The sequence below is a fragment of the Penicillium malachiteum genome (assembly GCF_028827825.1).
Source record: "Penicillium malachiteum strain IBT 17515 chromosome Unknown utg000004l:1.0-4883003.0:1.0-4884900.0, whole genome shotgun sequence".
Taxonomy (NCBI): Eukaryota; Fungi; Ascomycota; class Eurotiomycetes; order Eurotiales; family Aspergillaceae; genus Penicillium; species Penicillium malachiteum.
The window spans coordinates 2,815,647-2,829,391 of record NW_026643097.1 but is presented as its reverse complement, the minus strand read 5'-3'; the positions used below and the strand labels follow the sequence as shown (position 1 = coordinate 2,829,391).

The window sequence follows — 13,745 nt, the reverse complement described above, 5'->3', positions numbered from 1 at the left end:
TGAAATTGAACACAACTAAAAACAGAAATTCAACTTATGTGTAAGATGGGAATCCAAAATCCGCCTCCTCCTTCGTGATAGCTAACCAACCCTTCAGACCAGGGAAATAAAATGTCATGACGGGCTTCCTGCCTGGCACATTTGTTCCAAAAATCCAGCTACTAGGCGCATCTTTAAGAATTGACGTGTTGGCTTCTTCGTCACAATCTCCCTCCATTTCTCTTCCGACTCGGGCAGAGCTTCAATTGTGCCACCCGGAATGCCCCGGCTCTCCGCATGCTTGATAAGCTTCATAATGAAGTTTCCTTCAACTTCAACGACTGTCGCACCGTTTGACATTGGGCCCTGAGGTCCGAAAATCATGAACATGTTGGGAAATCCAGCCATTGTCACTCCAAGGTATGAGCTGGGGCGATGCTTCCAATGATCAGACATCAATTTGCCATCCCGACCTTGGATGGTGATATTGGCAAATGTACCTTCCATCGCGTCAAAACCAGTTGCGAAAATCAGGACATCCAACTCATGCACTTTTCCATCTGATGTACGGATACCATCGGGAAGAATTGAGTCGATCGGAGTCTCGCGGAGGTTGATAATATCCAGTGTCACACAACGGACGTCGATTGTAAAGACCGGTCGGTTTCAAAGCATTGGCCTTCCTTGGATCCTTGACAATTTGATCGATCTTTTCTTTGATGAATTTGCAAGTCTCGCGATTCGTCTCCAGATTTGTCCCAATGTCGTTGAATTTACTGAGGTTGAATCGGAACGCATTCCCTTGTTCCCACAGAAAGTCGAAAACCTTTCTTCGTTCCTCTGGTGGGTACGAGGACATTGGTCGATCAGACTCATTCACACCAAACCCAGCAACGGAATTCCAAACTCCTTTGTATATCTCATCATAACTCTCGTTAATGGTCTTGCGTTCCGCTTCCGACACAGGTCTTTGGCCAGATGGAACGGAATGCTGGGGTGTTCGTTGGAAGGAGATGAGATTCTTGACCTTGGGCGCGATTGCAGTCATCAGTTGAACGCCGGTCGAGCCACTTCCGATGACACCAACATTCAGGCCAGTCAGATCGATACCGTCAGGCCATTCCTGAGCATGAAGCAGACGACCTTTGAAAGAATTGATTCCCTGGATGTTCGGGAAGTGCGCCTGAGACAGACCACCCATGGCTGTGATCAGAAACCTGGCGATGAAAACATCACCCGTGTCGCATGTGATCCTTCAAACTTTGCGCTCTTCATTCCATGTAGCGGTTTCCATCGCAGTATTGAATTGCATATGCTCGCGCAGCTCATGTTTATCGACGACGAAGTTGAGGTATTTCAGAATCTCCGGCTGGGTCACGTAGCGATTGGGCCAAGGGTAGGTTTGGAGAGCTTCTTTGTCCCAGGAATAGTGGTAGAGAAAGCTTTCAGTGTCGCTCATAGCACCGGGGTACCGGTTCCAGTACCACACTCCTCCGGCTGTGGGAGCCCTCTCGACACAGCGAACGTTATATCCATCCCTTTTCAATGCATAGGTTTGGTAGATACCACCAAACCCAGCACCAACCACGAGTGCGTCAATGACTTGGTCGGTTCTGGCGGGCATGGCGCTCGATCGAGATATCGGCAATAATGAGGTGACGTGTAGTGAAGAAGTCGCAAGGTAATAGTAGAAGGAATCTGGATTGAACGTTGAGTTGTAAATGGAGATTCAATGGCTACTAAATATGCACAGCTTCAGGCATTGCCAGATGCCAGTGGGTACATGCAGTCTTCACTATGCCTAATGGATGGATTACATTATATACCGATTGGGTCATTTCCCGACATGCATATCCGTTATGCTATTGATGTAGAGAACAAAATCAATGTCATAACTTGAACTTGAACCCACTACTCCGTACACATAATGCTTCAGATATGAGATTTCAATAATTTTTATTGCCAATGATATGCCTATGACATTCCATTCCGTACCTAAGAACTTATCATTTCCCCTCCTTCCCCTCCCTGAGTAAAGGCCGACGATACGAAGGACCTCACAAGTGGCAATGTGTCCTATCATCTTATCCAGCACGCCGAAACTACTCCTTAAACGCGGAGTTATGGGAGCTAAATTATGCCTCCGATCTAACCACAGATCAGTAGTCCATGGAGGCAAATTTACTCGTGTGCTGATCCTTTTGGGTTATTATAATATTATAATACGAGATAGGCTGAATGGGTCGTAATTACGCCTGGAAAGGAAACTCGGCGTGAACCCCGCAAAATATCAGGGTTCTCGGGATCCATCTTAAATTGGGAACTCTGTAATAGTCATTACAAAGAGGCTTGGGGTCGAACTTGAACTTAGTTAGATCGCTTGTTATCGCTAATCCCGGATGGTTCCAATGGTTTCCACCTGGGCATCTGGGGCATGTCAGATTAAACCGGGGTAGAAAACCTCCTGGTTATGGACACGCGATAACACTTCTTATCAAATCTCCCCTTCAATCAGCAATCATGATAGGGTCATATATAGATGTTTAAATATCCAACGCGGTTAAAGGAAACACTTGATCTCAATTTGAAGCGTTTTGTCTTTCCAAATTAGTTCATTTTGAACAGATCGTACGATGTCAGAGTCACAAATGGGTGAATCCTCACGCGCCGCTGAACTTGGCGCATCTCATTATGGATCAGGGCATCCTGATCGTATGCCCAAACAGTTTACCTTGTGGTCCTTGTTGGCGTTTGCCATCGCTGTCTGTAGTGCATGGATTGCGACATCAAGTCTCTTGTCCACACACTTGACATTCGGTGGCTTTGCAGCAGCCACATGGATTCCGGTTGCCTCTGCATTTTTCTGCATTTTTCCAGCACTAGGTCTAGCAGAGCTGGCATCTGCATACCCTTCGTCTGGTGGACAATACCAGTAAGTAATCCCTCATCTACTCTGGATTTCTGCGGATCTCAATCACCATACCAATCTAACCAAACTCTTAGTTATGCATTCATGGTCGCTAGTCCACGCTATAAAAACCTCGCAGCATTTTCTGTTGCATGGTTTGCTCGAATGGCTTTTCGTTGTCTGCTCCACAACTATCTACCCTGCTCAGCTGACAGCCGAGGTTGCCTTACTATGGCATCCAGAATACGATTGCACAAGGTGGCAGATATATCTGATTTATGTTGCTCTGCTTCTGCTAGGCACTTGTATGATTACATTTTGTCATCGCTGGATGCCAAAGATTGAGACTATATTCTGTTGGAGTTCGTTGCTTGGTTTCGGCACTTTTGTGCTGACTCTGGCAGCTGCAAGCCCCACTAAGCAACCAGCATCCACGGTCTTTGCAGGATGGAAGAATTCATCTGGATGGTCCGATGGGATGAGTTTTCTTTTGGATGTCGGGCAGGGCATGTGGATGTTCGTGAAATCCTCCCCCTGAACATGTTGAATCAGCACTGATTGAATGGTTGTCTACAGTTATGTCTGCCTCGATGCCGCAACCCATCTCTCTGAAGAGATCGATAAGCCGGAAATACACGTACCTCGTTCAATCATGTTAGCTACGGTTTTGGCGTTGGTTTGCAATGTAGCATTCACACTTTCCGCCCTCTTTTCCGTTCAGTCTATAGCCACTGTCATGTCCTCCAGTCTCCCGATTTACGAGGTCCTATGACAAGCAATCCCATCAGAGGGTGCTGTGTTATTTCTTCTGATCTGGCTGGACCTGGTGTTTATTAGCACTGTTCCGGGTGCCCTTTTGACCACTGGAAGATTGACGTGGGCATTCGCCAGAGACGGAGGCCTTCCATACTCTCCCTTTTTCAGTCGCATCAGCAGTCGCTATGAAGTACCAGTGTATGCTACTCTTCTTAGCACTGCTTTTTGCCTTTTCTTTGGCCTTATCTACATTGGTAGCACGGTCGCATTCAATACCTCTATCTCGAGTGCTATCGTGTTCGCGTTCCTTTCATACTCCCTACCGCAAGCATTCCTTCTTCTCGCCGGCCGAGACTCTCTGCCCCAGCGTCATTTTAATCTTGGTAAGGTTTTTGGAACTTTGGTCAACTTCCTCAGTGTCGCATTTGTGGCCTTTTTCTCTATCCTTTTTTGTTTCCCTTTTTCAATTCCAACAAGTGTTACGGCGATGAACTACGTTTCTGTAGTGGCTGTCGCTGCGCTTCTGTTGATTGCTTCGCTATGGTGGGGAGCTGGTAAAAATAGGAGTTTCACGGGCCCTGTTATGGTTGGAGATGTATTACAAGGGATTGAGCCAGGGCCTCATGTGGATGGTACCACAGTTTCTCCCTCGAAGGGCTGGGATCAAGATGACTCGGATTAAGGGGGTACAAACCGGGCTGAACGTCAAGTTGGAACTTGAATGAATTCTTCAAGCCTAAGATGCAACTGGAACGATACGATATGTCTTGAATTTTTATGTCTTAATATCTTTTATGCCGGCGGAAATGAACACTACTAGGATGAAGTATGGATTTATGTACTCGATTATCTAGGTATCAATCAATGAAATGGACAATCAGGGTGTTGATACTACTATCATGATATGTGGAAAAGATTCAGAATAATGAAAAAATTGAAAGTCCTCTTGATTCAACCTGCTTTTGGCTCATCTTCTGTCTTCTTTCGCTTAATACAGCTCAAGTGCTGGTGACTCCAGGGCTTTGAAGAAACCATGCGGAATTCTCTACTGGCTACTGCGTCCGCAGATTTCCTAAATCAATCATCTCAATTTGCAAGACAATCTAGTAACTCTATCTCCTTCCCGGCTTCAGAAAATGGAAAGATCTGTGAGAATCCTTAGACATAGCGTTCTTCACGGTGACACTGACTGGGAATACCAACCCCGACTAACAGGTCCCAAGAGAGAGTGAAAGAGCCATTTGACGAGATGAATAGTCAAACATGATAAGATAGCGTGATATCTCTAAATACATGTCTCACTATCTTCACTCGGAGTGGAGAGACAAGATAACTTCAACCCCGGCCATTCCGAACCATCTTATCAATATGAAGTGACCACAGCATTGACAATCCACCAAAATTCTATTTACACAAACGGCGATAATATGCTTGGAATCCCCCCCGCCTTAGATATTCCCCATGCTTTGACCTCCACAGAATTATGCAGCGTACCTTACTCGGAATTTATCCTGGTGGGGAAAGTGGGTCAGCCAGCACCACTGTCGGAAATTGTCCAAATTTGACTTCACCTATTCAAACATACAGTAATAATTTTCGATATTCATCTTGTTCCCGAACTGAATATGGGCTCATGTAGACTGGGTTTCTATTTAAGCCTATTATTGCTCATGAGCGTTTGAGCTCATCACATTTCCATACCTCATTCATTCTGAAATCGAAGAAGCTTATCTACTTAAGGCGCAAAGGAAATACACAATGAACAAGACTACAGACGGCTATACTTGGACCCAGGGCCAAGGGACGAAGAAGGGAGGACTCAAATGTCGAGGAGTTGTCTATCCTCCTGAGAAAAGGAGCAGTCGCCAGGAGACTTACGATGTAATTGTCGTTGGTGCGGGATATGCTGGACTGCGCGCTGCACGCGATCTGGCCACATATAGTGAGTGAACCATGGAGACTTCTTCTGCGACTTCGCATACTGATCTCTTTTTTTCATTGCAGATCGGAAGGTTTTGCTGCTCGAGGCTCGTGATCGAGTTGGCGGACGTACATATACTGTGGAGGGTGATGATGATGGTATGTGTCTGTGGACTCCAAAAAACATTGGAAGACGCCTTGCTGACGGGATACAGGATTTTTCTACGAGATGGGCGGCACCTATGTCACTTACCACTTTGGATACGTGCTGGGCGAACTACAACGTTACAAGATGGACCGCGATTTAATCGTTTCTCACCAGGAGGGTCACGAGAACAACTATTATACGTTGAATGTCGAAGGTATGTTTCAGCTCCTTGGAGGCCAGTATCATTTTATAGTAATTCTAGGGATGGAAAATGTTGACACGCAGTTTTTTTTATAGGGGCACCGGCAAGGAACGTCACCCACGAAGAAGCTGGCAAGATCACATCCTCCGCCTGGGATATATTCGTCAATGTTGACGGCAATTCGTGCCGTAACATCTGTCCACTCCCACATGCGCAGCTTGATAATGTTGTGGTACCCCGAGAGCAGGTGGAGGCTTTTGACAAGATTTCGTGTAAGGAGCGCATTGATCAAATCAAGCATCTTCTCACGGCAGAGCAGCTGGGAGCTCTCTCAGCAGTCATTATGCTTGTTACGGGCGGCAAATTAGAAAACTCCAGTCTCTGGGAATGCATTCGCACACATGCATTCCTTATCCACGACTCGGCTAATCTGGCTGATCTATGGACGACTTACAAACTTCGGGAGGGCCAGTCAGCCTTTGCCAGACGCATCTTTGACGATGCAATGGACTTCGGCTTAGAATATGCATTCAACACTCCGGTCACGGCTATTGCTGATGAAGTTGATAATACCAATGGACGAGTCAAAGTGACAACAGCAAATGGCGGAACTTTTAGAGCTCACCGTGTCATTTGTACCATCCCACTCAATATTCTCAAGACGGTACAGTTCAGTCCACCTCTCTCACCTACGCGCCAAGAGGCGATCGACCTTGGACACATCAACTTCATGACAAAGATCCATGCGGTAGTGGAGGGCTCAGGCCTAGCTTCGTGGAACGGCATATGCTCACCCGGTCATATTGCACAAGGCTATGGAGATGGTGTCACTGCGCAGGGGAATGCACACATTGTTGGTTTTGGTGGTGATGAGAGAGCGAACTTTACCCCTGAAAGTGAGCCGGAGAAGGTTGTCGCATCCTTCCAAGCTCTCCACCCGGTAACATCAAGAAGACTGTAAGTTTTCCTTTTTACCTTCTTCGTATCGGCTCAACTAACAACAAATTCTTTGAAGGTTTTCCACAATTGGTGCACCGATCCTTGGGCTAACGGTGGCCCAGCTTGGTGGGCACCCGAATATATGTCCAAGTATCAAGATGAACTTCAAAAGCGCCACGGAGCCATCTTCTTTGCATCTGGTGACTGGGCTCATGGATGGCGAGCCTCTATTGATGGGGCGCTTGAACAAGGAGCTCTTTGCGCTATAGAGGCGTTGAGAGAGCTCCGTCTTACCGACGCATCTCCAGGCCGCCGACCAAAGCTTTAAATGTGTTAGCAGGTTAGCATCGGGGGTTTCATTGTCTAGGTCTTGTTAGGATTCGTATATACTACTCTCTATTTACTCGTTTGTACCGGACTTGCCATCACTGGATAGAAATTTCTAGATTTCAAGTAAGCCTTAAGTTAACAGCCTGAGTGCAGACTTGCATGAGCCGAAATCCTCCATCTCCATTAGTACAAGTAATAATTTGAGTATGATTCAAAATTTCTGTTTTACATGTTTTTATGCCAGTGAATACTTCCAAGGTTGGAAGCATGCACTGATTACATATATGATCCGCCTCTTTATCCATGAATCTGTGGCACATTGTCACCATCTTCGTCAATCCGTATCAATGCACATGCATTTTCATATCATATTAATCTATACGAAACAGATTAACAGGACGAAGATCCTCAAAGCAATGGTTGAAACATATGTTCTGCGAAGCGGATTCAGGCTTTGGGATGTATCAGCCACTGGCAGTGCTTCGCGCTAAGTGCCTTTGAAAGACACATGTGGACTGTAAGTAGTAGATCTTAACCACGTCCCAAAGGCAACCAGGAGTAACTACTAGTACACACTAAAACATCCGAAATTTCATATCAGAATTAAAACCTTGGAATACATTCACTTACATAGGTTGGACTAACAGCAAAGATTTGAACAGGATAACCACTCGCGATTGATGCGTTCGGTCGTTACGCCCACAGACATTAGGCTATTTTTGTTTATGCCGGCAAGCAATGGACCACAGGCAGGTTCGTGCAGTATGATTACCAAATCAGCTCCATGTCCAACTACTAGTAGAAGGGTTGTGATGAGTTTATGTTCTCCAATTATAGCCGCACTACTGTTCATTTATTGGCTTTCCCGAAACATGGATATGATTTCATATTATAATGCTGGTTGGGCTCCTGGCAACGATTGGCATCGGTTATTGACAAGAGGTTCATGACTCATTTATATTATAACATTTCAATGCTATACAATGCTCACTCATATTCACCATATCTCGGCATTCTCAACATATTCATTTGACAAGGGCCCGGGTCATCGAGTTGTGTCCAGCTCCACCGGAGACATTGCTTGCTGTGGTGTACCTCCTTCACTTGAGCCAATCTCAGGCGGGTACATTGCATGCAACTCGATCGGAGGTTTTGTCTGGGTAGTCTGTGGGTATGAAGCAGCCAATTCGCTGGTGTGCCGGGTCGCGCCTAGTTCGCTTGGATGTTCCGACCGACCAGTCGGAATATAACCAGTCTTCTGCCGTCTCCGATATAGCCAGAAAGCAAGAGCAATGAGTGAGATAGCACCAGCAGCGACTCCAACTCCAACACCTGCTTTTGCACCTGTCGACAAACCACTGGACGATTTTTGGTTGTTGGTATCGCTCGCTGCCGTTGTTGATGTCGCTGCTGCGGTTTGACTCGTGGTTGTACTCGTTATTAAATCCGAGGTTGAACTTAGAGTTGATGTTGACGAGGCAAAGTCTGTTGACTTCCACCGAATTGAAACACCTTTCGCATTGACGCCAAAAGTCCCAGTTTCTGTCACAGTTGAAGTCCCCGAGACAGTCACAGTATAGCTATAGACGGAACTAGCGTTGGCGTTGGAGGATGTACATGGATTTGTCGTATACCAGGGCCAATCGTCACCGGTTTGAGCATTGTAGAAGCTATGACAAGATCGAAGTCAATCACTGCTTGCGCAAGTATATGAGAGATGCTCGTGATTACCTGGGACAACAAGTAGCTCGTGTCTCGACTCCACTACCGCTGGTGACTTGTGACTCCCCGGCAGCGGTATAGCCTTCTGGACATATTCCCGGAGAAAAGTAGCTCGTGGGTTCATATTGGGATGGGAAGCAAGTGGACCAATCTTGGCCGCCTAGACTCTCCCACCACCATGTGTAACCGGAGCTCTGGGACCATGAAATATCGTATGTATCGGTGGTGCATTCAGTAGGCGGCACAAAGGTGGTGGTAAGAGGGTTCGCGGCAGTGGTGGTCATCCTGGCGATGTCCTCCAAGCTTGAGGATCCAAGTGCCCGGCTCAGGGGCCCGACCAGGCGGTTGATCAATTTGTGAGATGTGTCAGCCCTGAGATCTTGCCAAGACGATATGGACTCATTACCCTTAGCCCCCACCTCGAATCGTGCTTTTGTTTCATTGGTCAGATGTGTATCAGGATTCAGTAGGATCAATGATAAGCACCTTGATCAAAGCTGAAAAAAAAAATCCATGCATCACTGCGAACGGGCTATCAATTTGTAACACTGCGTTTCACCTATCGCAACCTTGGAATGATTGGACGCATGAGAAACGTGTTCCTCTCCATGAGTGTCGATGGGCATAAAATCCATGTAATATGTACCTGCAGTGAAGATGTAGGTGAGCTGGACTTTGGCTCCTCGTTCCGAATCCTTGGGTCCGCTGGGGCCACTTAAGAGGCTGCTCTACCCGCAAGATGGACCCGTTGTCAGTCAGCCTTAGAACCTTGGAATGCTCCGTTGCGACCATCATATGATACAATACCCCCACGTTTTCCACGTGAACCCCCAGCGCAGATTCAAGTTTGAATTTCCACACTTTGGCACTCTCACTCAGAACTGATAGATACTAGTAGCCCTGTACTAGTATTATTGGGAACTTGAAAATACTAATAGCACTTGAGTACTGGCCCGGACTCGGAGACTCCGAGTCGGGCTTTCGACAACACGTTTCAAGTTTGAATATACATATATTGTCAACTTAATACAGTTCAACTTGAAGTTGACTCGGAATGTGGAGAATAGTATTACTCTAGTAGTACTAGTTGTACCCAAGACTCGGACACTCCGCATACACTCAAGTGCTGTCTTATATAATAATTCTACCATATAGCCACTGGCAAAGGGATCATGAGATGTATTGGTCTTGATGATTCTATTCTATTCCGTATAGAGACTCGGAGATCTAGATGATTTAAAGTACAATAGAGTTGTTGGGATCCATGGATGTAAACAAAGGGAGACTACAAAGACCAATGTGGCATGTTTTCAGGGGAAGTATGCAAACAATGCAAACAGTACAAACTCGAACAAAATCTGATCAAACAACTTGAATCTCAACCTTCAAGTTGACAATCTCAGCCGTCAACTGGTGTCGTAATACCACTGGCAAGAATGGCTTGCAAGCGAGGAGAGGCGCCACCACCACATTTACTAGTACACACCAGGGCGATTATACTTTTTAGACTCCAGATCTTGACTTCTTGTTCTAGATATGTAGTCATCAATTGACTCTTCAAACATTTTGAATGTTTCTACTAGTACAACTCATACTCAGCTCGAGTGATTCCAAAGGTCTCACATCTGCTTGAAGTTGACATATCACTCTCCACTCCCCCAGGCAAGAACAGGTTCTGCTTCATCCCCACAATCCAGAAATCTCACCGAGAGAACAGTTCTCCGCATTACTGGTCTAGATTCGGCTGGGTTACGCGGCATTTGTCTTCCACCATTGCCATTACCGACGGCCCTACGGAATCGGATCCTTTTCCGGGTTCACGGCCCGATTTTCGGGACGGCACTCTTCAACTCTACAAGATATACTCCGTACAATGAGGAGTTTATTGATTATCCCATTTCAATTGAACATTTGGAAATGAATATCGACTTTCCATTCCAGAATTCGAAGCCCACTGAACCATTGGACCCTTGCTGTCACAAATAGCTCCCCACCTCCCACCTCTAAAACACTTAGCCGTTCCAACCCCCAGATACCCAGGATATCCTAGTCCTCCACATCGAAGATCCACTGAGATTCCTGGAAATTCCAAGCTCACCATTATCATTGGATCAATTGGATCTCTCAGTGGGAATCCAAGAGTCATGTCTCCATTGCCACAATCCAAACCCACTTCTATGCACTGCCTACAGGCCAATGCATTTACCGGATTTTTTTTTGCGTCTCCACGGCATTACGGAGTACTAATTCTGGAGTGAGGAGAGCCGAAATACTAGTGCCCCAGGACGACCCGTGGGGTAATTCCGGGGAATCCGTCCTGCCCTTCCTCCGAGCCTGAATTGCCGTGACCTGTCCAGCCCAGGCCTTGTCATTGTAATCCAACTCCCAAACCAAGCTGTACTATACACGGCCATGGCTATCCATCTGGAGATGCAGTCCCCTGGGGCGGTAGACCACGAGGTCGAGGAGACATATGCAAAGCAGAATATGGACTTTGTGGAAAGTGCAGGAAATGTGATTCCTGCTGCGGATTTGCCTGCTGAGATAGCACACTTGTCTAAACCACACCGTGATTATCTGATGGAGCGACATGGTACCTTGAATCTCGACCCGATTCCTGCGATGGACCCTGCCGATCCGTACAATTGGCCAGAATGGAAGGTGAGTGTCCTGTCGCTTTCAGAATGACGGTGCCGGATGTAGGAGGAAAACTTGGCTGGATGGCTAATGATCTTCCCTTCCTGCAGAAAATAATGAATTTAATTCTTGTTGCCTTCCACGCTTGTATGGGAACCTTCGCAGCAGCCGGTATCATTCCCGCATACTCAGACATCACTGAAATTTACGGTGTTTCAACCCAGTCCGCCAGCTACCTCACTTCCCTCCAGATCGCCGTTCTGGGTGGTGCACCGCTTTTCTGGAAACCCCTGTCCCACCGTTATGGTCGCCGTCCTATTTTCCTCATTTCCCTCATCTGCAGTCTCGTGTTTAATATTGGTTGTGCGAAGACGAAGACCTATGGTGCAACTGCAGCATGCCGTGCTCTGGCGGCGTTCTTCATTTCGCCTGCCTCGGCGATTGGAAGTGCCGTAGTGATGGAAACGACCTTCAAGAAAGATCGTGCTCGGTATATGGGAATCTGGACTGTGATGATCACACTAGGTGTTCCCCTTGGACCATTTATCTTCGGATTCGTGGCGTATCGGGCTGGTTATGAATGGATTTATTGGGTTCTAGCGATGGTGAGTCTCACCGAAACCATTTGAAAATATTTTTTAGAGGTATCGAATCATGCTTATATTGGAATCTCAGATCAACGGTGGTCAATTTATTCTCTACCTCTTCTTCGGCCCAGAAACTCGCTACGTGGATAGCGGCGAATGGCGAGAAGAATCAACCTTCAAAAGGGAATACCTCTCCGTCCGTCGAATTGATCCCACCCCATTTACCTGGTTCGAATTCGTTAAGCCCTTGACAATGGTCACGCGTCCTTGCATCCTTATCCCAACATGCGCTTACGCGATGATCTTCCTTTTCTGCAACATTATGACAACAGTTGAGATCCCCGGACTCCTCCAAACGAAATTCGACCTCAATACCGAACAGGTTGGCTTGCAGTTCCTGGGCATGATCATCGGATCCATCATCGGCGAACAAATGGGCGGAAACTTATCCGATTACTGGATGCGTATGCGTGCAAAGCGGGGCCAAGAACCTGCTCCGGAGTTTCGACTTTGGCTTAGTTACTTTGGCTTTGCACTTTCATGTGTTGGATTGATCATCTTCTTGATTTGTACTCAGGAAGCACCGTCGGGTCATTGGAGTGTTCCCCCGATTATAGGCACTGGAATCGCTGCTGCGGGTAGTCAACTCGTTACTACTGTTATGGTTACTTATGCGATGGATTGTTATCCTCAAGAGGCGGCGAGCGTTGGTGTGTTCATTACATTCGTGCGACAGATTTGGGGATTCCTTGGTCCATTTTGGTGAGTGCAAAATTTCCTCAAAACTTACATTTGATTTTCTTGTTCTAACGCTTGGGGTAGGTTTCCTTCATTGTTTGATACTGTTGGTATCGCTGCTAGCTCGGGCGTTGTTTGTGGTATGATTGTGGCTGTCAGTATTCTTCCGACCATGGTGCTTCATGGATTCGGCAAGAAATGGAGACGGCAACACGGCGAGGTGGCGTTCTGATGGCTCACTGGCTCTGAAACTTGAGTCAGCGCTAGACTTTTTGAACTACACCTGAGAGCATATTCTCTGCATGCTACTCTGAATCCGGGGGTGGTTATAGCCTTAGAACTTGAAGGAACCACTACAACCTGGTATTTACACACGATAGATATACATGATAGACGGTGATAGAAGGCTCATAGAATAGATTGAGTTGGTTATAGATAGATCATGGAATGATTATAATTTCATTTCAGTCAGTTATCAAGTTTAGCCAGATGGGACTACTTGCAACAGGTACTACTAGCACCTCATTCGCACTGTTATCCCTAAACAGACTCAGCTACGCCCGCGAACTGAGAAAAAGCCTTTTGTCTCAAATAGTGACGCAAATTCGCAAGTCACTTTCGAGGCTTAATCTGTCAAAGTGGTGCCAATCGCATGATTTCCCTTCTACGGACGTCCAGCCTCAGCACATGAGTTGGACGCCTAGTGTAAGTTGAGCAATAAGTCTGAAACTTCAATATATTGCAAGTTCAAGTGTGCGGCGTCTTACTTCCTCACCAAAGTCAATTTGGTCTGTTTTTCAGCTCATCTGACGTTCTTCGAGTTGATAGGTCTATGCACAAATATTCCGAGGGTATGTCATAAAAAGACGCATAAATTTC

The 13,745-nt window shown here is 46.5% G+C and overlaps 7 protein-coding genes across 7 annotated transcripts; 4 read left to right on the top strand and 3 right to left on the bottom strand.

Annotated features, from left to right (window-relative positions):
* Positions 1-114: 114 nt before the first annotated feature.
* Positions 115-1,180, bottom strand: N7483_009129 (flavin-containing monooxygenase; the record flags this gene model as incomplete). The annotated part of the gene is made up of 2 exons (XM_057092556.1): positions 115-539; positions 622-1,180. 2 exons carry the CDS (start codon positions 1,178-1,180, stop codon positions 115-117), a joined length of 984 nt encoding a protein of 327 aa, XP_056943730.1.
* Positions 1,181-1,234: 54 nt separating this feature from the next.
* On the bottom strand, positions 1,235-1,603 carry N7483_009128 (uncharacterized protein; the record flags this gene model as incomplete). The annotated part of the gene is made up of 1 exon (XM_057092555.1): positions 1,235-1,603. One exon carries the CDS (start codon positions 1,601-1,603, stop codon positions 1,235-1,237), a length of 369 nt encoding a protein of 122 aa, XP_056943729.1.
* Positions 1,604-2,612: 1,009 nt separating this feature from the next.
* N7483_009127 (uncharacterized protein) lies at positions 2,613-2,915 on the top strand (the record flags this gene model as incomplete). The annotated part of the gene is made up of 1 exon (XM_057092554.1): positions 2,613-2,915. One exon carries the CDS (start codon positions 2,613-2,615, stop codon positions 2,913-2,915), a length of 303 nt encoding a protein of 100 aa, XP_056943728.1.
* Positions 2,916-3,449: 534 nt separating this feature from the next.
* N7483_009126 (Choline transport protein) lies at positions 3,450-4,325 on the top strand (the record flags this gene model as incomplete). The annotated part of the gene is made up of 2 exons (XM_057092553.1): positions 3,450-3,524; positions 3,678-4,325. 2 exons carry the CDS (start codon positions 3,450-3,452, stop codon positions 4,323-4,325), a joined length of 723 nt encoding a protein of 240 aa, XP_056943727.1.
* Positions 4,326-5,401: 1,076 nt separating this feature from the next.
* On the top strand, positions 5,402-7,180 carry N7483_009125 (flavin monoamine oxidase family protein; the record flags this gene model as incomplete). The annotated part of the gene is made up of 5 exons (XM_057092552.1): positions 5,402-5,585; positions 5,648-5,722; positions 5,779-5,925; positions 6,009-6,853; positions 6,929-7,180. The coding sequence occupies 5 exons, from the start codon at positions 5,402-5,404 to the stop codon at positions 7,178-7,180; spliced, it is 1,503 nt and encodes a 500-aa protein (XP_056943726.1).
* Positions 7,181-8,227: 1,047 nt separating this feature from the next.
* On the bottom strand, positions 8,228-9,188 carry N7483_009124 (uncharacterized protein; the record flags this gene model as incomplete). The annotated part of the gene is made up of 2 exons (XM_057092551.1): positions 8,228-8,852; positions 8,914-9,188. The coding sequence occupies 2 exons, from the start codon at positions 9,186-9,188 to the stop codon at positions 8,228-8,230; spliced, it is 900 nt and encodes a 299-aa protein (XP_056943725.1).
* Positions 9,189-11,316: 2,128 nt separating this feature from the next.
* N7483_009123 (uncharacterized protein) lies at positions 11,317-13,098 on the top strand (the record flags this gene model as incomplete). The annotated part of the gene is made up of 4 exons (XM_057092550.1): positions 11,317-11,565; positions 11,652-12,146; positions 12,217-12,890; positions 12,951-13,098. 4 exons carry the CDS (start codon positions 11,317-11,319, stop codon positions 13,096-13,098), a joined length of 1,566 nt encoding a protein of 521 aa, XP_056943724.1.
* Positions 13,099-13,745: the final 647 nt, after the last annotated feature.